Source organism: Peromyscus eremicus, chromosome 13 (genome assembly GCF_949786415.1).
Source record: "Peromyscus eremicus chromosome 13, PerEre_H2_v1, whole genome shotgun sequence".
Classification (NCBI taxonomy): Eukaryota; Metazoa; Chordata; class Mammalia; order Rodentia; family Cricetidae; genus Peromyscus; species Peromyscus eremicus.
Window position 1 is genome coordinate 56,436,237 of NC_081429.1, and position 20,572 is coordinate 56,456,808.

General features: G+C 42.8%; 1 protein-coding gene across 1 annotated transcript in view; it reads left to right on the forward strand.

Moving 5' to 3' along the window:
• The window catches only part of Dnah7 (dynein axonemal heavy chain 7), a 255,152-nt gene extending 234,605 nt beyond the window's left edge, over positions 1-20,547 (forward strand). Inside the window, exons 61-65 of the mRNA XM_059278864.1 lie at positions 677-907; positions 5,425-5,577; positions 7,421-7,598; positions 12,272-12,375; positions 20,237-20,547. Coding sequence (XP_059134847.1) covers positions 677-907; positions 5,425-5,577; positions 7,421-7,598; positions 12,272-12,375; positions 20,237-20,443 — 873 coding nt within the window. The 3' untranslated portion in view covers positions 20,444-20,547. The remainder of the gene's footprint in view (positions 1-676; positions 908-5,424; positions 5,578-7,420; positions 7,599-12,271; positions 12,376-20,236) is intronic.
• Positions 20,548-20,572: the final 25 nt, after the last annotated feature.

Genomic DNA, 20,572 nt, shown 5'->3' on the forward strand with positions numbered 1-20,572 from the left:
ACTAAACTCAGTTTTCTTGAACTGGAAAAATGTGAGCTAATCAACTATATTCCAGTAGTTCTTATTATCCACCAGTGGACCCCTAGCAGTATATTTGTTCTCAGAGTTTTTTTACAAGCCTTTCCAGAAAATATGAATTCATTTACAAGATGCCGCTATAAACATACAAAGCACAAATTACATAGGATGCTCCTTCCTGGCTTCCAATGGCAATCACTAACACCTGTCCTTTCTCCATAACTCTGAGCCTCCTTGAGGAGGAGAGCTTATTTCCTTTGCCCTACAGGCTCAGGGAGAAAGCTGTGTCTCTGCTGCTGGTAACCGGTGTGCATCAGATATTGACAAATAGATTTTGTGGCAAGCTCTCTCTCAAGACAGTCACATTTCCTTCTCATGGGTGTTAAGGTTTGTCATTGCCCAGCTGCTTGGTCAAGCCTCAGTGGGCACTGGGCGGTGGGAATGTTCTCTTGAGGTCCTACATCTCCTCTGAACATAGCAGATGCTCTTCCTCCACCTGCCTCACACTCATCTTCTCTCAGAACTTCATCCCTCATGACTTACATTTCAACACATCTTGTGTGAAGAAGAATCATCGAGAGAATAGATAATCCCTTCTTAGAGTTAACCCAACCGTCTTGACCTTTATGAGGATGCTGTAACAGTTTGGCTTCTTCAGTCTCGTTCATCAGGTGCTGGAGCGAAGTCGTCGGATGAAGTTGTAAACGAGGTTGCCGGTGACATCCTGGGCAAACTTCCAAACAACTTCGATATTGAGTCTGCAATGAGGAGGTACCCCACAACCTACACTCAGAGTATGAACACTGTCCTTGTCCAAGAGATGGGACGGTTCAATAAGCTGCTGGTGACCATACGAGAATCGTGCATTAATATTCAAAAAGCCATCAAGGTAAGGTGACCTAAGCGAAAGAATCACTAAACATTGCACTTTCGTCAGCTCAGCAAATGGTTATTAGTCACAGGTACTGGCATCACTAGTCTTGGTCCTCAGCGTAGAAAACAAGTCCATGCTCTTGACTAGTCTATAGATTTCTGGGAGCAGTTAATAAAGGGATGCATAAGTACGGCGTGTGCTAGACAGCCCAGCATACTGGGAAGGTGCGTCCTGAGGAGACATTGTGCTAAGCCGTAAGGAGCCATAACAAGTAAGCATGTTAGCAATGGAGACAAGTAAAGCATGAAACAAATACATACAGAATTTTTAAAGATTTAGTTTATTTGCACTTGTGTGTATGTGTATGTGCTCACATGTGCGTGTGAGCGTGCGTGCGTGCGTGCGTGTGTGCGCGTGCATGTGCGTGCGTGTGTGTGTGTGTGTGTGTGTGTGTGTGTGTGTGTGTGTGTGTGTGCAGGTGCCCATGGAGGCTAGAAGTGGTTGTAGGGTCCCTTGAAGCTGGAGTTATAGATGTTTGTGAGCCACCCTGTGTGGATGATGGAATCCCAGCTCCTGTTCTCTGCTCTAACAGTAAGCACTCTTCACCACAAAGCTATCTCTCTAGGCCCGTATGTAATTTTTAAATGATAAAGTCTTTAGAAAAACAAAAACAGGATAAGTCAACAGAGGTATGAGTGAAGAGTTGAGGCAGGCTGGGGCTGACCCTTCTGAGGACAGAGGCCTAAATGACATCAAAGAGGAATGTAGGGACTATTAAGAGAAGAACATTCAGGCAGGTGATTGTAACAGTAAGAGCCAACAGCAGGATCAGTATGGCCTGGACAAGAAGCACCAGGGACAGGCTGGTGGGACAAGAATGGGATGAGCATGGTGTGTGTGTGTGGGAGGGGGGGGGTGTGGCGGGGGTGAGGGGAATGACCGGGTCCGTGATGGCCTTGTCTGCCTCGGCTAGGGTCTCGAGTTTTATTTTGCAATACAGAGGCATTAGGGGTTTTCAGGCAATAGTGGTATTTCATATATTTTGAAGCTGACCCCTGCGGCTGCCAGGAACAGTTGTAGGGAAACACTGACAGAACCCCGGTGAGGTATCGGAGCCGAGTGTGGCTGCAGCATTGAGGTGAAGAGAAATGGCTGTCTGTGTGCCATTAGGATAGCTGAACGTTTCTAGAGGGGTGAGCAGGTGTAAGGTCTAGGAAAGGAGCGGGTTTGCGGGAGAAAGTCAAGAAAAATGATCAGGCTGTTTCTGAAGTGCTTCCTAGAGTCTGTGAAGAGATGGCTGTTAAATGTATGCATGGGAGTCCAAGAGGGAGTCAGAGTGGGGAGTCAGTAGTCAGAAATAGAATTTATAAATTACCTCAGGCATTTGGTAGCCCTGATGAGCACAGGTTATTTTGGAGTCAGTTTCTCCCGTTCACTGCCCCCTACATCAGCAACAAACGTGTTTATGGTTTCCTTTCCTGTGGTCATCTCCAATTGCTCTCTAAATATTTCCTTAATGTGGCAAAACTCAACTTTGAAAATCATACAGTAGTATTTTCAAAATTCAAATACTAGATAAAATAAATGGCTTGTCAGAATTTATGGGATGCAGTTAACAGAATACCCAAGGAAAATTATGGTACTTTGCTTAGCTTTTTTAAATCATCGAATGAGATCAATTAAAAAAATAAGTAAATGATTTCTTCTAAGAAACAAGGAAAAGGTTGTCATATAAGTTCAATACCAAGAGAAAGGAATTAAAAATCTAAAGCTGAAGAGGAGAAGAGGGAGAGGGGAAGGGGAAGAGCGGGGATGGTGGTATTGAACAAGCCATTCCCGAAATGACGTGCTGAGGTACGGAACACGGAGTCTAATGATGGTGCATTGCATTATCCAAATTCACATGCTGTACCTAGAAGCATTTGCCATGTGAAAATACACAGCACTGTTCAATACAATAAATGGATATCATCAGAGTGTATTCTCTGATCATAGTATAATCAGGTTAGACGTAAGATAACAAAAAGCTAACATGCAATTTCCATATATTTATAGGTTCAATACAACACTTAACAATGTACTGCCTAGAGGAAAAAAACTAATGAAAAAATTAAACATGAAGAGCACACCAATTGGTTATGCAATACCAATTGTCAGCCCTGGAAACATACATACGAGTAACATTATACAGATTGAGCAGGTTGTACTTAGGAACATATATGCATATAAATATAAATATATACTTGTAACAACAAATAATGAAAAAAGAAAGAGGCTATGGATTTGAAAGAGCAAGGATGGAGGGTAGAAAGGAAAGGGGGAGTAATATTATGTGATTAATTAATCTCAAAAATTAAAAAACAAATCTGGAAAAAAGTAAATATAATTTCCATTAAATCATGAACTAACAACATCAGCATGTTAAAAATGGGGGAACACGTTTCACACACACACAACACACACATACATACACACACACACACACACACACACACACACACACACACACACACATATTGTGGTTTGAAAGAAAATGGCCCGCAAGGGGAGTGGCACTATTAGCAGATGTGACCTTGTCAGCAGTCAAGAATATCTAATCTAAAATATTCTAAACTCCCAAGCTCTACAACCTCAGATGTGACCCTACACATGGAGAATTACATATTTGGTCTCGTAGTCAAAATGTAGGTACACTTAAAATATTATGTAAAATACTTGTAGACTATTGTAAAATATATATATTGAATATAGATAAAATTTTGTTTAGACTTGGGTCTCACCCTTAACGTCTTCTTAGATATGTGCAAAAAAATTACCAATATTTAAATAATTTCTTAAATATGAGATATTTAAGAGTTTTAGGTAAGGAAATCTTTACTTGTAATGGATAAGCAGGAAATCACAATATGTACTATAGTCCGAGGTCTGTATCATGAATAATTTATCCCACTAAGTTACCAGGATAGGTTATCAAAATGACTCAAGAAACACTCATCTATAGCCTTCTTTGTGTTAAGAAACTGATTGCTGAGCTGCAAACCTGCTCTTTCCTATTGGAAGCCTCCTCTGGCATGTAATAGATAGTGTTCAGTGGTCTGCTTTTAGCTGGGAACGTGACATTTTGCAGAGACACCATAGGGTGCTGATGGTGGTTGACTGTGGTCCTCACTGCAGTGTGGTCGTGGCTGGGTTATTTGGCAAGAAGCATCAGCACCATTCGGTGTTTCTCTCTGACCTGACTCTTCCTGTTTCTTTCCTGAAAGATCAAAACTAGCTTCTGAAATTGTGGGAACTAAAAGAGAAAGAGGCCTGGAAGCCTCAGCTTCCAAAGACTGTTCATTTAACTTTTGGTCTCAGTGTGATAGATAACTGACCTCAGCTGCACACAACATCCCCTATTTCAGGTGTGTTAGCGGGTTTTTCATTCCGTATTTGTTGGCATTTCCAGGTTACACTCAAGGACGATGGTGTGGCGTGTGGGGAAGAGACCTAAGAATTTGTTCTTTTTAACTGGGTTTTACCTTAGCACAGCCATCCTGGCTGACTTCCAGAAGCTTCTTGAGTGGCTGTGGACAGACACAGTGGTACAGCCCTCGTTCGGCATATGTGAAACCTCAGGTTTGAGTTAAAGTACCGTGAAACCCGAATGCTAGGTCAGCTGCGAGCTTTCGCTTTCTAGACTCCAGAAGTGTGTCCTCATGCTCCTCTCCTTTCTGTTTACCCTTTGGGGCTTATGCCTTTAAGACCTAGAACCTTTCACTGCTGTGTAAGTGGAGTTTCAAAGGGGTAAGTGAAACTGTGTGTGTTTAATCCAGCCAGCTTACTCCAAAATCTTCAGGTTAGTTCAGTGTAAACAAAAACAAAACAGAAATGAACCACAGCTGGCTCAAATGCAAGATCAACTAAGCAATAAATAAATAAATAAGCAAACAAATGAATGAATGAACGAATAAATAAATAAATAAATAAATAAATAAATAAATAAATAAATAAATAAATAAATAAACGAATACATAAATAAAGTTTAGTGGTAACAACAACAAAAGACTGATTCTTCCAAGTTGATTCTTGCTAAGTCCTCTGAGGAAGGAGTTTTGAAGCGCCTCAGAGCTTCAGCATCCATGCCTGGGGTATTCATAACAGAAGAAGGGCAACTGGACTCACAGCTGGATTTCAGACTGCTTTGACTGTTGAGAGTGCTTCCTAGACACTTCCTAGTGTATATCCACCACTGTGACTTTAAGAAGGTAGGCTAGGAAGCCTGTACTAATTCGCCTTTAACCAGCAGGTGAATTAAATAAAAGGTAGACAATGATTCAGTAGCTACCAAATAGCCATGTATTGGTTAAGATTTTCAACTAAAATTTGGTTAGAGAAACCATCACTCCTTTCCTAAGGAAGGTTTGAAATATTCTGTGCCTTCCTCACAAATCCAAAGAAACGTTCATTAACAAAGACAGCGTGAAGAAAGCTTTAAAAGAGGCTCCTTATGATGGCCAGTGCTAACTTCACGGAGGTCTGTTGTGTTTCAGGGGCTTGTTGTGATGTCTACAGAGCTAGAAGAAGTGGTCAGCAGCATTCTGAATGTCAAAATTCCAGGAATGTGGATGGGTAAATCCTACCCCAGCCTTAAGCCGCTCGGCAGCTATGTGAATGACTTCCTGGCAAGACTAAAATTCCTGCAGGTGAGTTCATCCATACTAATGCTGCTATCCAGTCTCTTCTGCTTCCTTACCTTCATCAGAACGCTGAGTGAGTGGAGAATGGCTCTCTACAGTCCTGCATATTCCAAACACAAATGACCTCTACTCAGTAATGTATATGCGTGTGTGTGTATGTGTATGTATGTGTGTATATATATATATGTATATATGTGTGTGTGTGTGTGTGTGTGTGTGTATGTTTATATATATTCTGCATCTTAAGTAGGACATTATGTGAATTCTGACACTCAGGCAAATGACAGCCTTTGGAGAGAGAACATTGGCATGTTGAGTTGCCGTGACAGAGTCCTACAACAAAGCATCTTAGGAAGCCAACAAGCTTGTAAAGAGGTGAACTGTTTCTTCATTGCCCAGGAACTTTCCAGCTCTGCCATCCCCATCCATGACAGCAGTGACCTCAGTGGTTACTTTTCCTGAGTGTGTTGTGTGGGTAGAATCCTGGCTCCTAGTTATTGGCCAGTTGCTGTTTCACTATACATCAGAAAAAAAAATGAAAAGCATAGATACAGTGTATATGACAGGAAACTATGGGAAAATTGGGCATGAGGGCTGACACATTAAATCCCAGCACTTGGGTTCCTGAGGCAGGAGGGTCGTCCACAAATTCAAGGCCAGCCTATGCTACTATCTGGGCTACATAAAGAATTCCAGGCAAAGTACAGTCTCTAAACAAAACAAAAACATTGAGAAATAAAATGAGCAACTTCCCTTTCATAGTACAGTCTATCTGATGTACCAGAGTCAGATACTAAGGATCAAGATGGCCCCTGAAAGCAGAGGTTGAACTGTGGGCTCTTCTAGAGTTAAGGAGTGGACTCATTTCTTCAGAGAGGCTCCTATAGTTTGCTGTTCAGTCACTTGTTATTCAACAGCTCATCATCAAAACCTATGAAATAAGTACAGAATTAAGGTGTCATTATATTTCTAAACACCATAAGCATTCATCACCCTACTTGTTTGTGTTCTTTTCTGGTACTGTGTAGCTTGAATCCTAATTGGTCTTAATAATAAAAACCTGTAGTCAGATATCAGGGTGAAAGCAGAAGGATCAGAGAAGCAGAGCAGCCAGCCATTAGAAAGACTTCTTACCTCTAGAAATCCTCAGACTGAAAGGGGCTGAGCTACTGTCTTCTCCCACCTAATATTTCTCTCTCGGCCCAGCCATATTGCTTCCTGTCTCCACCTCCCTAGTGCTGGGATTAAAGGCATGAGATCCCAAGTACTGGGATCAAAGATGTATGCGACCACTGCCTGGCCTCTTTGGCTAACTAGTGGCTTAGCTCCACAATCTGATCTTCAGGCAAGCTTTATTTGTTAGATCACAAACAAAACAGCACCACAGCACTGTGTTTTAGTATGTTGGATTTCATGGTATGTAAAGTAGAAAGAAAAACTTCCAAAAGAATATGCTACCATATAGTAATAACTAGTTAATTAGAAAAGAGATGAAAATATTACCATATGACCAGACTTTATGGAAATCTGTTCATCTGTGTAACATGATACGCTTTGTAACAGTGAGTCTGAGTTCATAATGGTATGTAGGTCTTTGGGTGAAACCGCTGGACATGTATAAAACAGACACCTACATCTGCTTTCATTCACTGAATTCCCAAGCTAGTATGATGGAGATGATGTTGAGTCAGATTTTGAAATCTTGAGAGTGTGCCTTGCTATTCAATGAATCCCATTTGTTTGTTTGCCTGAAAGGTAATATGCATGTTTGGAGATGCGTTTCATTGATATTGTATTGGAAATCTGTATGACTCTGTTGCTGTATCACTTTTGTCTGGATCTACCATAGCAATGGTATGAAGTTGGCCCTCCACCCATCTTCTGGCTTTCTGGCTTCTTCTTCACGCAAGCTTTCCTAACTGGTGCACAGCAGAACTATGCCAGAAAATTCACAATTCCAATCGATCTTCTTGGGTTTGACTACGAAGTGATGGATGACAAAGAATATAAAAGCGCTCCTGAGGATGGTAAGTGTAGTAGCAAGAGGAACCGGCTCATTGTCTGTGCAATGGACAAAGGCATAACATTTTTGCTTATCTTCTCAGCTGTCAAAAAGCAATCATGTACATAATACCCTGAAACAATTCATCAAGCAAACAGAGAAGAAAATGAATTGAGTAGATAAATCTGGATAAAAGATACATTCCCCCTATACTATATTTTCCTCTCAAACTGAGAAAATTAGAAACCATGTGTAGTTAAAGTAATAATCAAATTAGCAGTATAGAGGCTAATCAGTCATAACCTTGTGTTGGCCTTGGGCAATCAAGAGGGAGGAGTTTCTTGAAGACCGTACCCAATTGGAAAATCCCTGATGTATGTATCCACTACTGGTGTGTGTGTGTGTGTGTGTGTGTGTGTGTGTGTGTATGTATGTATGTATGTTATTCTGATACTTACAGCTAATGGTAACATTGTATGTGTGTGTTAGAAAGGGACACAGACAGACAGAGAGAGGAGGATATGTGTGAGTGTGTTCTAAGCACACACCTATGTGAAAATGCCCCTGGAGACCAGAGGATGATGGATGTCCTATATTGGTCTTTACTTCCTTCCTTTGAGACAGGCTCCCTCTCTGAACCAGGTGCTCGGAGTGACCTCCAGGAAGCCCCAGGGGCCCTCCTGTCTCCACCCCGTATAGCCCGGGGGTTATTAGGTGTGCACATAAGCCACGCCTGGCTACCTGCATGGCTGCTGGGATCTGAACACAGGTTCTTAGGCCTGAGCAGCAATCAGTCTCACCTGAGGGCTGAGGACCTGGAAACATCTGAAGATTGGGAGGGTGATTATGAAGAAACATTCTGTTTCCTGATTGGTTGTCTTTTAAATACTTTATGCTGGCTGTAATGTTTTATTGTAAATTTAGTGGGGGCCAGCAAGATAGTTCAGTGAGAAGGGATACATTTTGCCATGCCTGACAACCTAAGTTCAATCCCCCTTATTCACATGGTGGAAAGAACTGAATCCCACAAAGGTCTCCTCCAACTTCCCACAGGTGTCTTAGCATGCATGCACAAGCTCACACATGCAAAATAAACAAAATGTAAAAACATAAACACAAAAGAAATAAAATGTAAACTCAGTGGACAAGGTCACTACTTCAAATAAATATTACGTTTTTAAAAGCCAAAAAGCTAAAAAGGATTAAATTTCACCAAATGACGCTGACTTTAAGTGAATGACATTAGTCTCCTAGTGACTATTAATCTATACTGTTTCAACCAGTGTCACAAGCAACTCTACTTCCTAGTCCTCACTGGCCGCTCTGGTTGCCACTGCAGATGAAGTAGCAGCAGCCTAGGCTCCTGTTCCAGTTTTCAGTCAAGTGTGAGACACTGACAGGTAGATGCAGCCCCAACAGCGTCTGACAGTCACCCCACTTTCCTGCGGCTAGTGGTTCACTTCCGACCAGGTGTCATATAACTCAGGATTTGGGTGATGGGAAGCCATCCCTCTGCTGTGCCCTGGGAACCTTGCCTTCTCTCTCCCCAGACGAACACTGTGCTCTCGCTGCACAGTGCCTTCCTCTCTTGCCTCACCCTTGTGAAAGCAGGAGGCTCAGCACATAGCTGTTAGCACCACCAAATTTGTGAGCCTGTTCACATCTACACCTCCTGGAAACCCAGGCCCTCTTTCCTCTCTCTGGAGCCTTGTTTCTTTACTGGTGCTTCCTCTTTCCGGAATCAACAGACTCAGATTGGGTAATTCCCTAACCACGCAGCACGCTCCGGCATGTCTTGTCTCAGAAGCAATCAGTGTACTTTTCCCGTGTCTTTGATACCCACTGCTTTCCAATAGCAGAATATCTCAGAAGCCTGGCTTTGCATGAGATCTGAAGTCTCGGCTGTCCTCCTTCCGCTCTTCATCCTCCCGTCTCCAAAACGCCCTTCTCTTCGGAGTTACTGATGGTGTCCACGCTGGCAAATCCAGCCGAATCCCCTTTGTCTTCCTATCAGCGTCTTAGCCGTTTCTTTTGCCCTGTTTGTCTTCCTAGACACACTCTCCTCCCTTCGTTTCCAGGACATGGTCTGCTGGCTTTCTGTGCCTCTCTGTCGGGATTTATGCTTCTTGCTGTCTTGTGCTCCTTCAGCTATCGGAGTCTCCAAGGACAAAGTCGTTGAACAATTTGTTTACTGATTCATCCCTTCCCCATGACCTAATCCATTTTTATGTCTTTGAACATCTCCTTGCTAAATGCTTCCTCCGTGGTCCAGAAGGCTGTACCCATAACATGCCATCTCCACTTTTGTATCCCCTAGATGCATAGAACTTATAATTAATTTCAATAAATGACCCCGCCATCCAGCCGGAATGCTATGGCTTTCCCCCTCCTTCCTCACACACTGTCCATGAAATGCCCCCACACCTGCCGCCACTCCTGTCCCCTGGCCTTCTGTGCCAGTTTATTTTCTTGCCTCCCTTCTCTTGTCCAGTCATCTTCAGAAGCTGGCAACACTGGCCCGTCCCACAGTGATTCACGTGTTTCCTTTGGTTGTCTCTCCCGCAACAATACAAATGCAGAGCTGTCACCTTGCCTGACCTCACCTTTCCCTCCTCAGCCTCTAGCAGCCCGGGCCCTCAAATGCTGCTGTGGAAGCCCCAAGGCATCATGGAGCTGAAACTCACCACAAGTTTTTGGAAGCTAGCCCAAGATTTTACACCACTATGATTCCGCTTTTTTATTCCGCTGTTTAACTGCGGAAATGTCTTTAGGGGCGATGAGCACACAGGGCAGCAGACCGGTGGGGCACGTGCTATGTTATAACTAATCGTGCTTTCCCCAGGAGCAGATGCCTAACACTCCATTATCTGTTTGTTTGGAGTCCCCTCGTTATTCATGCATTTGGAATGTGGACATTGCTGAACCCCATTTATTATCTCCTTTATTATGTAAGCTTCAAAAATAATCCCTTCACGCAGGTTACTACTGTAAGAAACAATCATCCTCTGCCCTCATAAAATCAGTATAGCTAGAGCGATGGAGGAACATGCCAAGGAAAGAGATTTGTTCCAAAGAAGGTATGTGGGAAGAGAGCTAAAGAGCTTGGAGTAAAGGAAAGTCAAAGAAAGGGCCTCACCCCAGTGTGGAGGTGCTGTTCCGTGTCTGTGCCACAGAAATGGTCCCACCCTTCACACTTAATCTTTGCAGTAACCCCCAGCATAGATACCGCACTGCCCTTGTTAAGCAGAGGCAGAACCTGGGGCTCAGGAAGGCTAAGTAACTTCCCCACAGCCTCAAGGTAGCATTGGTCCAAGATGAGATTTAAGTGCGGGCCATCTGGCCTCAACTCACCTGCTTTCTTCTTGGCCTACGGCACTGAGCACTTCAGAAAGAAGTTTGAAAACAGTGCACATCTCACAGAAAGTCTCATGACAGAATTGTGGCAATTCTTCATTCAGGAGCCTGGATTTTTTCCTCCTAACTTTTCTCAGTGTCATTCTGATACAAGATAAAAAGCGGCATTCCAGTTGACATCTGAGTGGAACTGATGTCTCTATATAATTTTGGACCCAACTACAAGATTTAAGTTATGAAAGCACTGTGTAAAGTTTTTGAAGTAGCTAAATTTCCATACTCAAGCTGTGGAATTGGATACATTGAATGTAGAGATTATGTGGAGTCCTTTATTTTTTTTTTCCAGGCAGCATCAGGCAGTTACTAAGTGAGCATTGGGGGTGGGCGAGTGGAAGGAGGAGGCGAGGTTATCAGGTACTGAAAATTCAGAGTTATCTTGAGAGTGGTGGAGTAGTATGTAAACACCATTTACCTAATGATTAGTATAATTACTTGGTGTTCTAAAATTGCTCAGTAAGAAGAGGCCATCAGCTAAGAAATCACTTCATTATCAACATGTCCACCCCAGCACAATAACATTGAGGATAGATGTTTGTTAAATTACGAATTTCATTTTGTATGCAATAAACATTTTTACCACAAAATATGCTTGTCCACTCCAGCTTATTTCATCCTACTTCATATATTACCTAAACAAAAGTGAGACTCCACAGAATGATCTGGAAAGATGGGATTTTCCCCTTCTCATGGGACCCCAGTAGGAGGGTCACAGACACTATCTTGAGTATAGCTTGGGCTGGAACTTAAGTTTCCTCCCAAACTCTGCCCACCTCCTTCAGCCTTTCTCCTTTTATACCCTGTAATATGTGTCTGCCTCTGGTTTTCTGGCTAAGCCAGGCTCTCCCTGTTTACCTAAGAGTAAAGCAGTGAGGAGATGTTCAGCATGTAGACACACATATAACACTAGCACTTGGGAGGCTGAGGCAGGACTATTGAGAGCTTACGACCAGTCTGGCCACCTTGAGATCTTGTCTCTAAAAGTAAATAAGTAAATCAGTAACTAAATGTCACACTGGATACAGGAAGCCACCATCAGTTCATTCAGTGTTTAGCATCAGCTATTCTAGGCATATTGCCCAAGATTCTATTACCTGAATGGCTAGTTACATCTGAGTGACTCAGTCATTAACTGAAAACACTGACTAGTGGAAACGGAGGTGGAGAGGAGGGAACCTGAGAAGCCATGCCTGGCACTATGTGCTGCCCTGGGTCCCCCAAATAGCAATTGCAGATTCTGAACTCAGTCAACATGCATCTTTGAATGTTAACTTCTTTGTCATTTAGGTGTTTACATCCATGGATTGTTTCTGGATGGAGCTTCATGGAACAGAAAGATCAAGAAACTTGCAGAATCACATCCCAAAGTTCTCTATGACACAGTGCCCGTGGTTAGTATTTGCTAAGGACACATGCACATGTTCCTGCATATGGATATATGCACATATGGTCTAGTCTTATTGTTCGCGGTAATTTTGTGCTATAAAGCTGCTTCCAATGCTGAATTATTGAGTATATTTGTTCTTAGTGGGATTCTGGAGTGAGGTGCTGCAGTCTCGGAAATTTTGTTGGTTGATACATACTGCTGTACTGTTTCTGTTTAAAGGAAGCTCATTTAGTATACATTGTTGATTCACTGACGTTGACTCATGGTCAGTAGCACTGTGGTTCTCACTGGATGCTCATCCCTCAGCCTTCTTGCACATAAGAACATCGGACTGCTCTGCAGCCTTTTGCCAGTGAGTTAGTGTAAACAATAGAATAACAACAAACCAGCACAAGAATGTTAACAGCTGAGCACTAAATAGACCGTGAAGAACATAGTTGTTTACAGTTATGGGAGCTGAAATAAGAAAGCAAGACTTCCCCTGGCCCAACTACAGCCATGATGATGTGGCATAGAGACAACTCAAATCCCATGTCAACCAATGACCACAAAAGCACTGCCAGGGATGCTTTTAGGATGAAAAATGAATTTTGGTGTTTCATAAAAACTTACAAATAAAGAGTTCATAAATGGTGAGGACCAATGACATGGAATTGTTTCTTTGTGTGACTGCATCATGACAAATAGATTTTGACACAATTTGAAGAGCATATCCAGGACGCTATGATAAAACAGACTGTGAGAGTCACATGAATTATAGGATTCTGTAAGCAGCTTAGAGACAGGTGAAAAGTCACCAAAGCTGCTGCAAAGGGCGGGGCCGGTCCAAACCTGAGAGTTTCATCCAGATCCACCTTTGTGTGCCCATACTCTGGGCGGAGAAGGCTTAGGACACGAGACTCCCAAAGTGAAGTAAACATTTGCCATTTCGGGAATTGGCAGGAGTTGCAACTCTTGTCCTAAGAGTGAGGACATTCTTAATTAACTTGCAGGGAGTGGAAAGAGTGTATCTACAAATGGAGAATGATTCTTCTAAACAAAGAAGTCAATGAGAAATCAAAATTCTCATTAGAAAAATCCATTCTTTGCTCCAAATGAAGTACATCCATTGAAAGAGCTTTGAGAGTTATGTTATAGTTAAGCTGCAAAAACAGCTTGACCCTCTCTGTAACACCGATCCCACAATGATTTGAGAGGGGCGGATAGCTCTGGGTGTTAGTCACTGGCTGCTTCATGTGATTGTGTTTTGACCTAAGGACCCTAAAGGAGGGTTTTGAACAGGGGCCGGTCAAGTCATACACCTCAAGGACTACTCATTACTATGAGATAAATGAATTTGGTCAAATTCTAAAAGATGTTTATGGTTATAGTTTATTATTTGCCCTTATAAATCAAAGGCCAGCTAGCCTTGTTCTGAAGACTGGCTGTGTTCTACAATAAATTATATGTTAGTATTCTAGAAATTTGCCTAATGACTAAAAAGAATATGGGTGTATTGTAGCTCATAGATGAATGGAACTATGCTATATTTTTATTTGAGAAAATTGTGCTTTACATAACTAATTTATTTATCTGTCTATCTATCATCTATCAATCATCTATCTACCTACATCCACCTATTGCATATATATATATATATACACACACACACACACACACACACACACACACACACAGCACATGTGTGTGGAGAGAGAATGCATTTATATATATATATATGATATATGATATATAATGTTTTCTCAAAGACTTGTTCCCCATCCTAGCTCTATTGTAGAGTGTTGCAACAAACTTGGGCATGCAATTATTTCTTCATGTTGACTTCATTTACTTTGGATGTATACTCCAGAGTGGTCTAGCTGGATCATCTGGTAGTAGTCCTATTTTACTTTTTTTAAGAACCTCCATACTAGAGACTGCACTAACTTACATTAAGAAAACCGTCTTTCTAACTGGGCAGTGGTAGCTTACCCAGCACTCGGGAGGCAGAGGCAGGCAGATCTCTGTGAGTTTGAGGCCAGCCTGGCCTATAGAGCGAGTTCCAGGACAGCCAAGGCTACACAAACAAACCCTGTTTCAAAAAACAGAAACAAACAAAAAAGAACACAGTCTTCTAAAAGTCTTTGGCACTTGTGACAAGATCAGTTGGGTGAGGTTTCACGAGGTCTCTGTGGGTTTCCCATTCTGTTTGTCGCTCTGTGACATCCTCGTGTAAACGTCATGCGGCTTTCCCTAGCCTGCTTCTGTCTGTAGCATGCCTCCAGAGCAGGGAGTGTGAGGTCTCCGCTTTGCTGCTTTCGCTTTGGGTTTCACTGGCTATTCCAGCTCCTCCCAAAGGAACTGTAGGGATTTTCTAGTTCTGTGAAGAATTGTCACTGGTTTATCAGTGAGCTCTGTGTCTGATTGACAGACCCATCTCTAAAATAAACTGGAATAGTAATTGAGATTTCAGACATCGACCTCAGGCATAGACACACGTACAGACACGGGTGTGCCTGTACATACACGTGTGCTCACACACCTGTGAACAGTATTGCACACATAAATAATAACACACAGGAGAGGAGGAGGGATGAAGGCGCTCCCTAACGACACACAAAATCAAGGAAAAACCCAGTTAGCATTCCTGATCCCTGAGGCTCAGGTACTCTAGACAACGACAGAGATGGTTCAGGGCAAGTCCTTCTCTCCAGTGGTGTAGCCGCTGACGAGCTGCCCATATTTCAGTAAATAACTCAGCACCCATGATCGCATAAGCAAGCTCTGTGGGCTGGACAGTAAGAACAGCACAGTAAGAGGGGCTTGTTGAGAAGAATGGCTTTACCAGGGTTTAGTGTGGAGGGGTGAGGATGGGCAACAGAGGGGTACAAGGAGCAGACTCGGCATATAGTGTAGTGAGTCATCCAGGATTAAAAAACAGAAAAGAAACACAAAAACGGAAATGAAAGGAAAAAGGCCATGGTGTAATTGAAGGCCAGCGGGAGTAAGGGTGGGACAGGAAAAGACTGAGCAGAAGGCTGTGCAGCAGCCCTGTGCAGATGGACCACGTGGTCTTACAGACGGTCTGAATGTGCTCTGAGTCCTGACGGAAAGTGTGTGTATTCCAGAGCTTCAAGGTGGAGTGTTCTGTAAGTGAAAAGTCCATTTGCCTGCTGTGTCGATGAACTGATTTTTCTGCGTAGGTGCTTCCTCCGGATGAGTGTCCATTGGTGAGCAGGGTACTGATATCCCTGCCAGTGTACTGGAGCCCATGCTCCCTTTTTATCTAGCAGTGTTGTTTTATAAAGTTGGGTACAACATAAAATAAAAATAAATTTTGCTGGATAGATGGCTCAGTGGTTAAGAGCACTGGCTGCTCTTCTAGAGGACCCATATTCAATTCCCAACACCCACATGGAAGCTCACAAGTGTCTGTAATTCCAAGATCTGACATCCTCACACAGATATACATGCAGGCAAAACACTAATGCACATAAAATTGGGTACTGTTGTTATATGCATGTATATTTATAAATAATACATCTTCTTGATGAAGCGATTCCTTGATTGTTAGGCAGTGACCTTGGTCTCTTTTTATTGTCTTTGTCTTAAAGTCTAAATTGTCATATATAACGACCCATTCTTGGTTTTGAACTCTGTTGGCTTGGGATATGATTTTCCACAATTTCTTTTAAGTCTGTATGTCTTTTTGGTTGAGATAGGTTTTCTGTGGGCAGCATACTTTGGGTCTGGTTTTTAATTCATCAATAATCTATATCATTTAACTGGAGAATTAAGATCACATTCATTCAGAGTTATGAAGGGTGTGGAATGCCTGTCATGGTTTCTGTTTTCTTTTGTTTAGGGTATTGTTTGATTCTTCCTGCCTTATTTATAGTCATCTCTGTGTTGATACTTTGATGTTTTAGATTTCTCATTTGTGAAATCTACTCTTCAGTGGAATGTATAGTTTATGTGCTCATGATGATTCTCTTTTCTTTTACTTATGGGTGTAGGGTTCTTTTGAAAGCATCTGTAGGAAGGTTAGTCTGGTGGTCATAAAGGATCTTAGTTTTTATTTATCTTGGAAGGTCTTTTAGTTTCTGCATTCTTGTTTACTGCTCTAGAGGCAGCAGGACCTGAGAGAATGGAGCTGATAAATGAGGTGGACTAAAGTCTCATGCAACAGCCAACTTTATTCAGAGCATCAGACAGTTTATACTCTGAGGACTAGGAGTCATACTAGTAAAGTGTACAATCACAAGGGCAAGTTGCACGTGGCAAAAACCTGTTTATCCATAGAGGCATCCAAGTAAATGACAATAGCCAGTTGTAATGAATTATCTGAAGGGAACTCACTCCTACCTGCTACATCTGGGAAGAGCATGAAAACACATTCCAAAAACAATTCCATGTTTTGAAGAAGCTGAGGTCACAAGACTCTTGTCTTGTTTTCTTGGTGTTTTCTCAGAAGCACCTGGAATTCTCCTCACAGGATTCTTGGACCGTGTTCTGGTAATTCTAAAGGACAGCCTTGCTAAAAATAGGAAGCTTGGCTAGCAATCGCTTTCTTTCAAGACTCAAATATGTTATCTCGTGTCCTCCAGACCGTTGGGTTTCTGCTGAGAATTCTGTTGGCAGTCCACTAGGGCTGCCCTTCAGTGTGATTTGGTGCTCTCCCCTTGCAGGTTTTAAAACTACTTCTGGGAGTGATGAGATGGCTTCATGGGTAGAGTACTTGCTTTGAAAGCAGGAAGGCCTGAGTTCAAATCCCAGCACCTAGGTAAAGCCCCAGGTAGGGCACATATCTGCAACCATGTTGGAGACACAGATCCAGGAGCTTGCTGGCCAGCCTGCAGTGAACTTTAAGGTCAAGTGACAGCCTTGCTTCAAAAGCCAAAGTGGAACCCAACAGAGGAATATATCTAATGTCCTTCTGGCCCCTCTAGGCATGCACAGCTGCACATGTGGACACCTAACACACACACACACACACACACACACACACACACACACACACACACACACCCCTACTTTGTACTACACTTTTGGCATTTTGACTATAACGTGTTGTGAAGATCTTTTCTGGCCATGGCTATTTGGAGATCTCAGACTTCCTATACATGAATGCATGTGTTTTTCAAAGACTAGGGAAACTTTCTGCTCTTATTTTACTGAATAGGGTTTTTTTTTTCTCCTTCAAGTATGCCAATTCTGCAGGCATTTGATCTTTTAGTAGTACTACAAAGATCCTGTAGTTTTTTTCTGTCTTGTTCCCTTTCATTCATTATTTTTTTTATGAGTAAGATATTTTGAAAGACCAATATTCTTAGTGTATCTGCTTAAGCAAGTCTGATTTGGAGACTTGCAGCTGCATGTTGTTTGACTTTGAGAGATGATCTTAATCTGTAGTCCAGGGTGGCCTTGAACTCACAGCAATCCTGCTTTTGTTCAATGAGTTCCGCGTTCATATCTGCATTGTCTTCCTAATTTGTTTTTTATGTGTATTTTCTTGGATCTCATGTTATTCAGGTTTTTTTTCTTCTTTTTTTCATACAGCTCAAGGCGGCCTTGAACTCAGTGCTGAGTGGGACCTTGAATTCCCGAGTCTCCTAACTCCATCTTCTAAAATCTAGGTCTATGCCACCATGCCTGTGTGGTGTTGAGGATTGAACCCAGGGCTTTATGCATGCTAGGAAAACATTGTGCTGTTGTCTCACCCACACCCCAGCTCTCTCACTGCTTGGAAAACATTGCGCTGATGTCTTACCCACACCCCAGCCCTCTCACTAAGCGTTTTAATAATCATTCCTTTGAATCTGTCAGGTACCTCATCAACAGCAGTATCTTTGGAATCTGTTACTGGGGAGTTATTTTTTAGAAGTATTGTTTTAAAATATTTAGACTACTTCTTGTTTTTATATGTTGAAATCTGTGTATCTATTGAAATGGATATCTCTGTCACTTATATGGGATAGTCTTCCTAGAATATGACTTTCTCTTAAAGATGTGTCTTGGAGTGTCAGTTCATTATGCTATGCTGAGTTCATTTCCAGCTGGGTACTCTGGGTACTGCAGCATAATCTCCTTGTACTTTCTTGGCGGTTAAGTTTGGACAGAGCACATACTTAAGAGTCAGACCCCCCTGCTTATGTCCCCATGAGTGGGACACTAACAGTTCAAGCAGGTGTGAAGCAGAATGAATGATATGCACCCTATATGGTTCCTTGTATAGTAGGAGTGATGGTCCTCACCCAGTAGTGGGGCTTCTTGGGTACTGTTGATGCTGGTTCTGTTATTTCATGGGCTCTAGTCTTGGCTACTGCAGTCATGGTGAAGGGTCTGAGCACTGTCTTTTGATTAGACACTGCAGGGGTCCAGGTGCTTCACAGGGAGTGACAGAGCATTCCCTCCACCCTCTGGAGTGCTCACCCCTCCTTGTCAGCAGTGCGTGACCAGACAAGTGAGAGGCAACTGATGCAGGGGCCCAGGACAAGTGCAGTGGGATGTGCCTCCCCAGCAGTCGAACCTCAGATAGCTCCCTATCCCCCAGCGGGTCCCCAGGTGTACATTTCTAAGACAGAGAACTATCTCCCTGGCTCTAACTATTCAGGCAGGGAGGCAGTGGAATCTTTTTCACCCCTCTAAAGCATCATCCCTATCACAGAGCTCACATCACAACCCTGGTTCTTGTGGAGGAGACCCTTGGCTCCCTCTGCATCACACCTGTTCATCACCATGTAGTAATCTCAGTTTGCCTGGTGAGCAGTCCTCCTGCTAAGCAAATGTAGAGAATGTAGGGTTCCAGAGATGGGAGTATGTGAAGGTTTTTGATCCTTAGAGCAATTCAGCCAATCAGGTCCCTTCTTAGGCTGGCTGTTGACTACAGCACCCTGGGGGTCATGGGGGGGGTGCGGGGGGGGGAACCAATATGTGTGGATTCCAGGCCCCTAATCTCTTAAGGCTGTGCACCCGGGACCTGGGAACTCAGCGCTTGTCTGAGCTGAGTATTGGCTGGAGGTGAGCCCCTCCCAGAGCTGCGGAACTAGGCCGCAGATGCACCATTTTCTCTTGCCTTGCTGCGATCTGGACTGTGCAAGGATTTTGTTTTCTGATACTGAATTCCAGTGTTTTCCCAAGGTTACTCAACTCAGGCTGCAGCTTCACAGGCTTGTTTAGTTCTTGTGGAGGAGTAGATGAGTCACTAGGTGCCGCTACTGAACCATCCTGCCTGGCCCACAGCACAGTATGCATAGTATATATGGTATTTATGGTGATTTCGTTAGGTAACTAGTGCCCCCAAAAAACTTTTCAGAATTTGTTATTAGTTTTAAATGAATAAGCCATTATGATTCTGAGCGTAGTGATTCATTTCTTTGAAAACCTATCAAATTTTGTTTTGTAATTAAAAGCACCAGGAATCACCCTCAGGGAAGAGGTGACAAACAGTAGGTAATATGTTTTTAATATTAGTGCCTTTATGATGGCACAATGCAATTTTTTATACATTGTTTACTGTAAAAACATTTTACATACAAACTGCTGAAAAGCCACTACCCAGGCGGCTCCGACATAAATATGGGTCATAATTTAAAGTTCACCAAGAATATTTTCTCTACAGAAAAAGAGGAAAAATGGTAACATTTCCCAGGCTAGCACAATAAACTCACTTAAGCCAAATAGTAGCTAAAAAAGTGAGTGGGCAATATGTTTCTAACAGAGGTGAACTGTTTTCTGCTCATTCTGTAGTCTTCATAGTTGAGCAACCATTTTGCTGTTGACAAGATCTACCTGGGACACAGATTTTTAGATGTACCTTTCCTCTGGGACGACTATGTACCAGTCTAACAGCTCTGACTTAGAGCGGCGTTTGCACTTTCTTCCAGATGTGGCTGAAACCCTGTAAGAGGTCAGACATCCCCGAGCGGCCGAGCTACGTGGCTCCGTTGTACAAGACGAGTGAGAGGAGAGGCACTCTGTCCACCACGGGCCACTCCACCAACTTCGTGATCGCCATGACGCTCCCCTCTGACCACCCCAAGGAGCACTGGATCGGACGGGGTGTCGCGCTGCTGTGTCAGCTGAACTCGTGATCCGAAGGTGGCATCACCTCCTCCTACTTCTTGTTAGACCGAGTAGAACACATTGTATTTTTAGATTTTGTTTTGGCTTAAATAAACTGAACTAACATTCTTAATTATGACTTTATTCTGGCCTTTTTA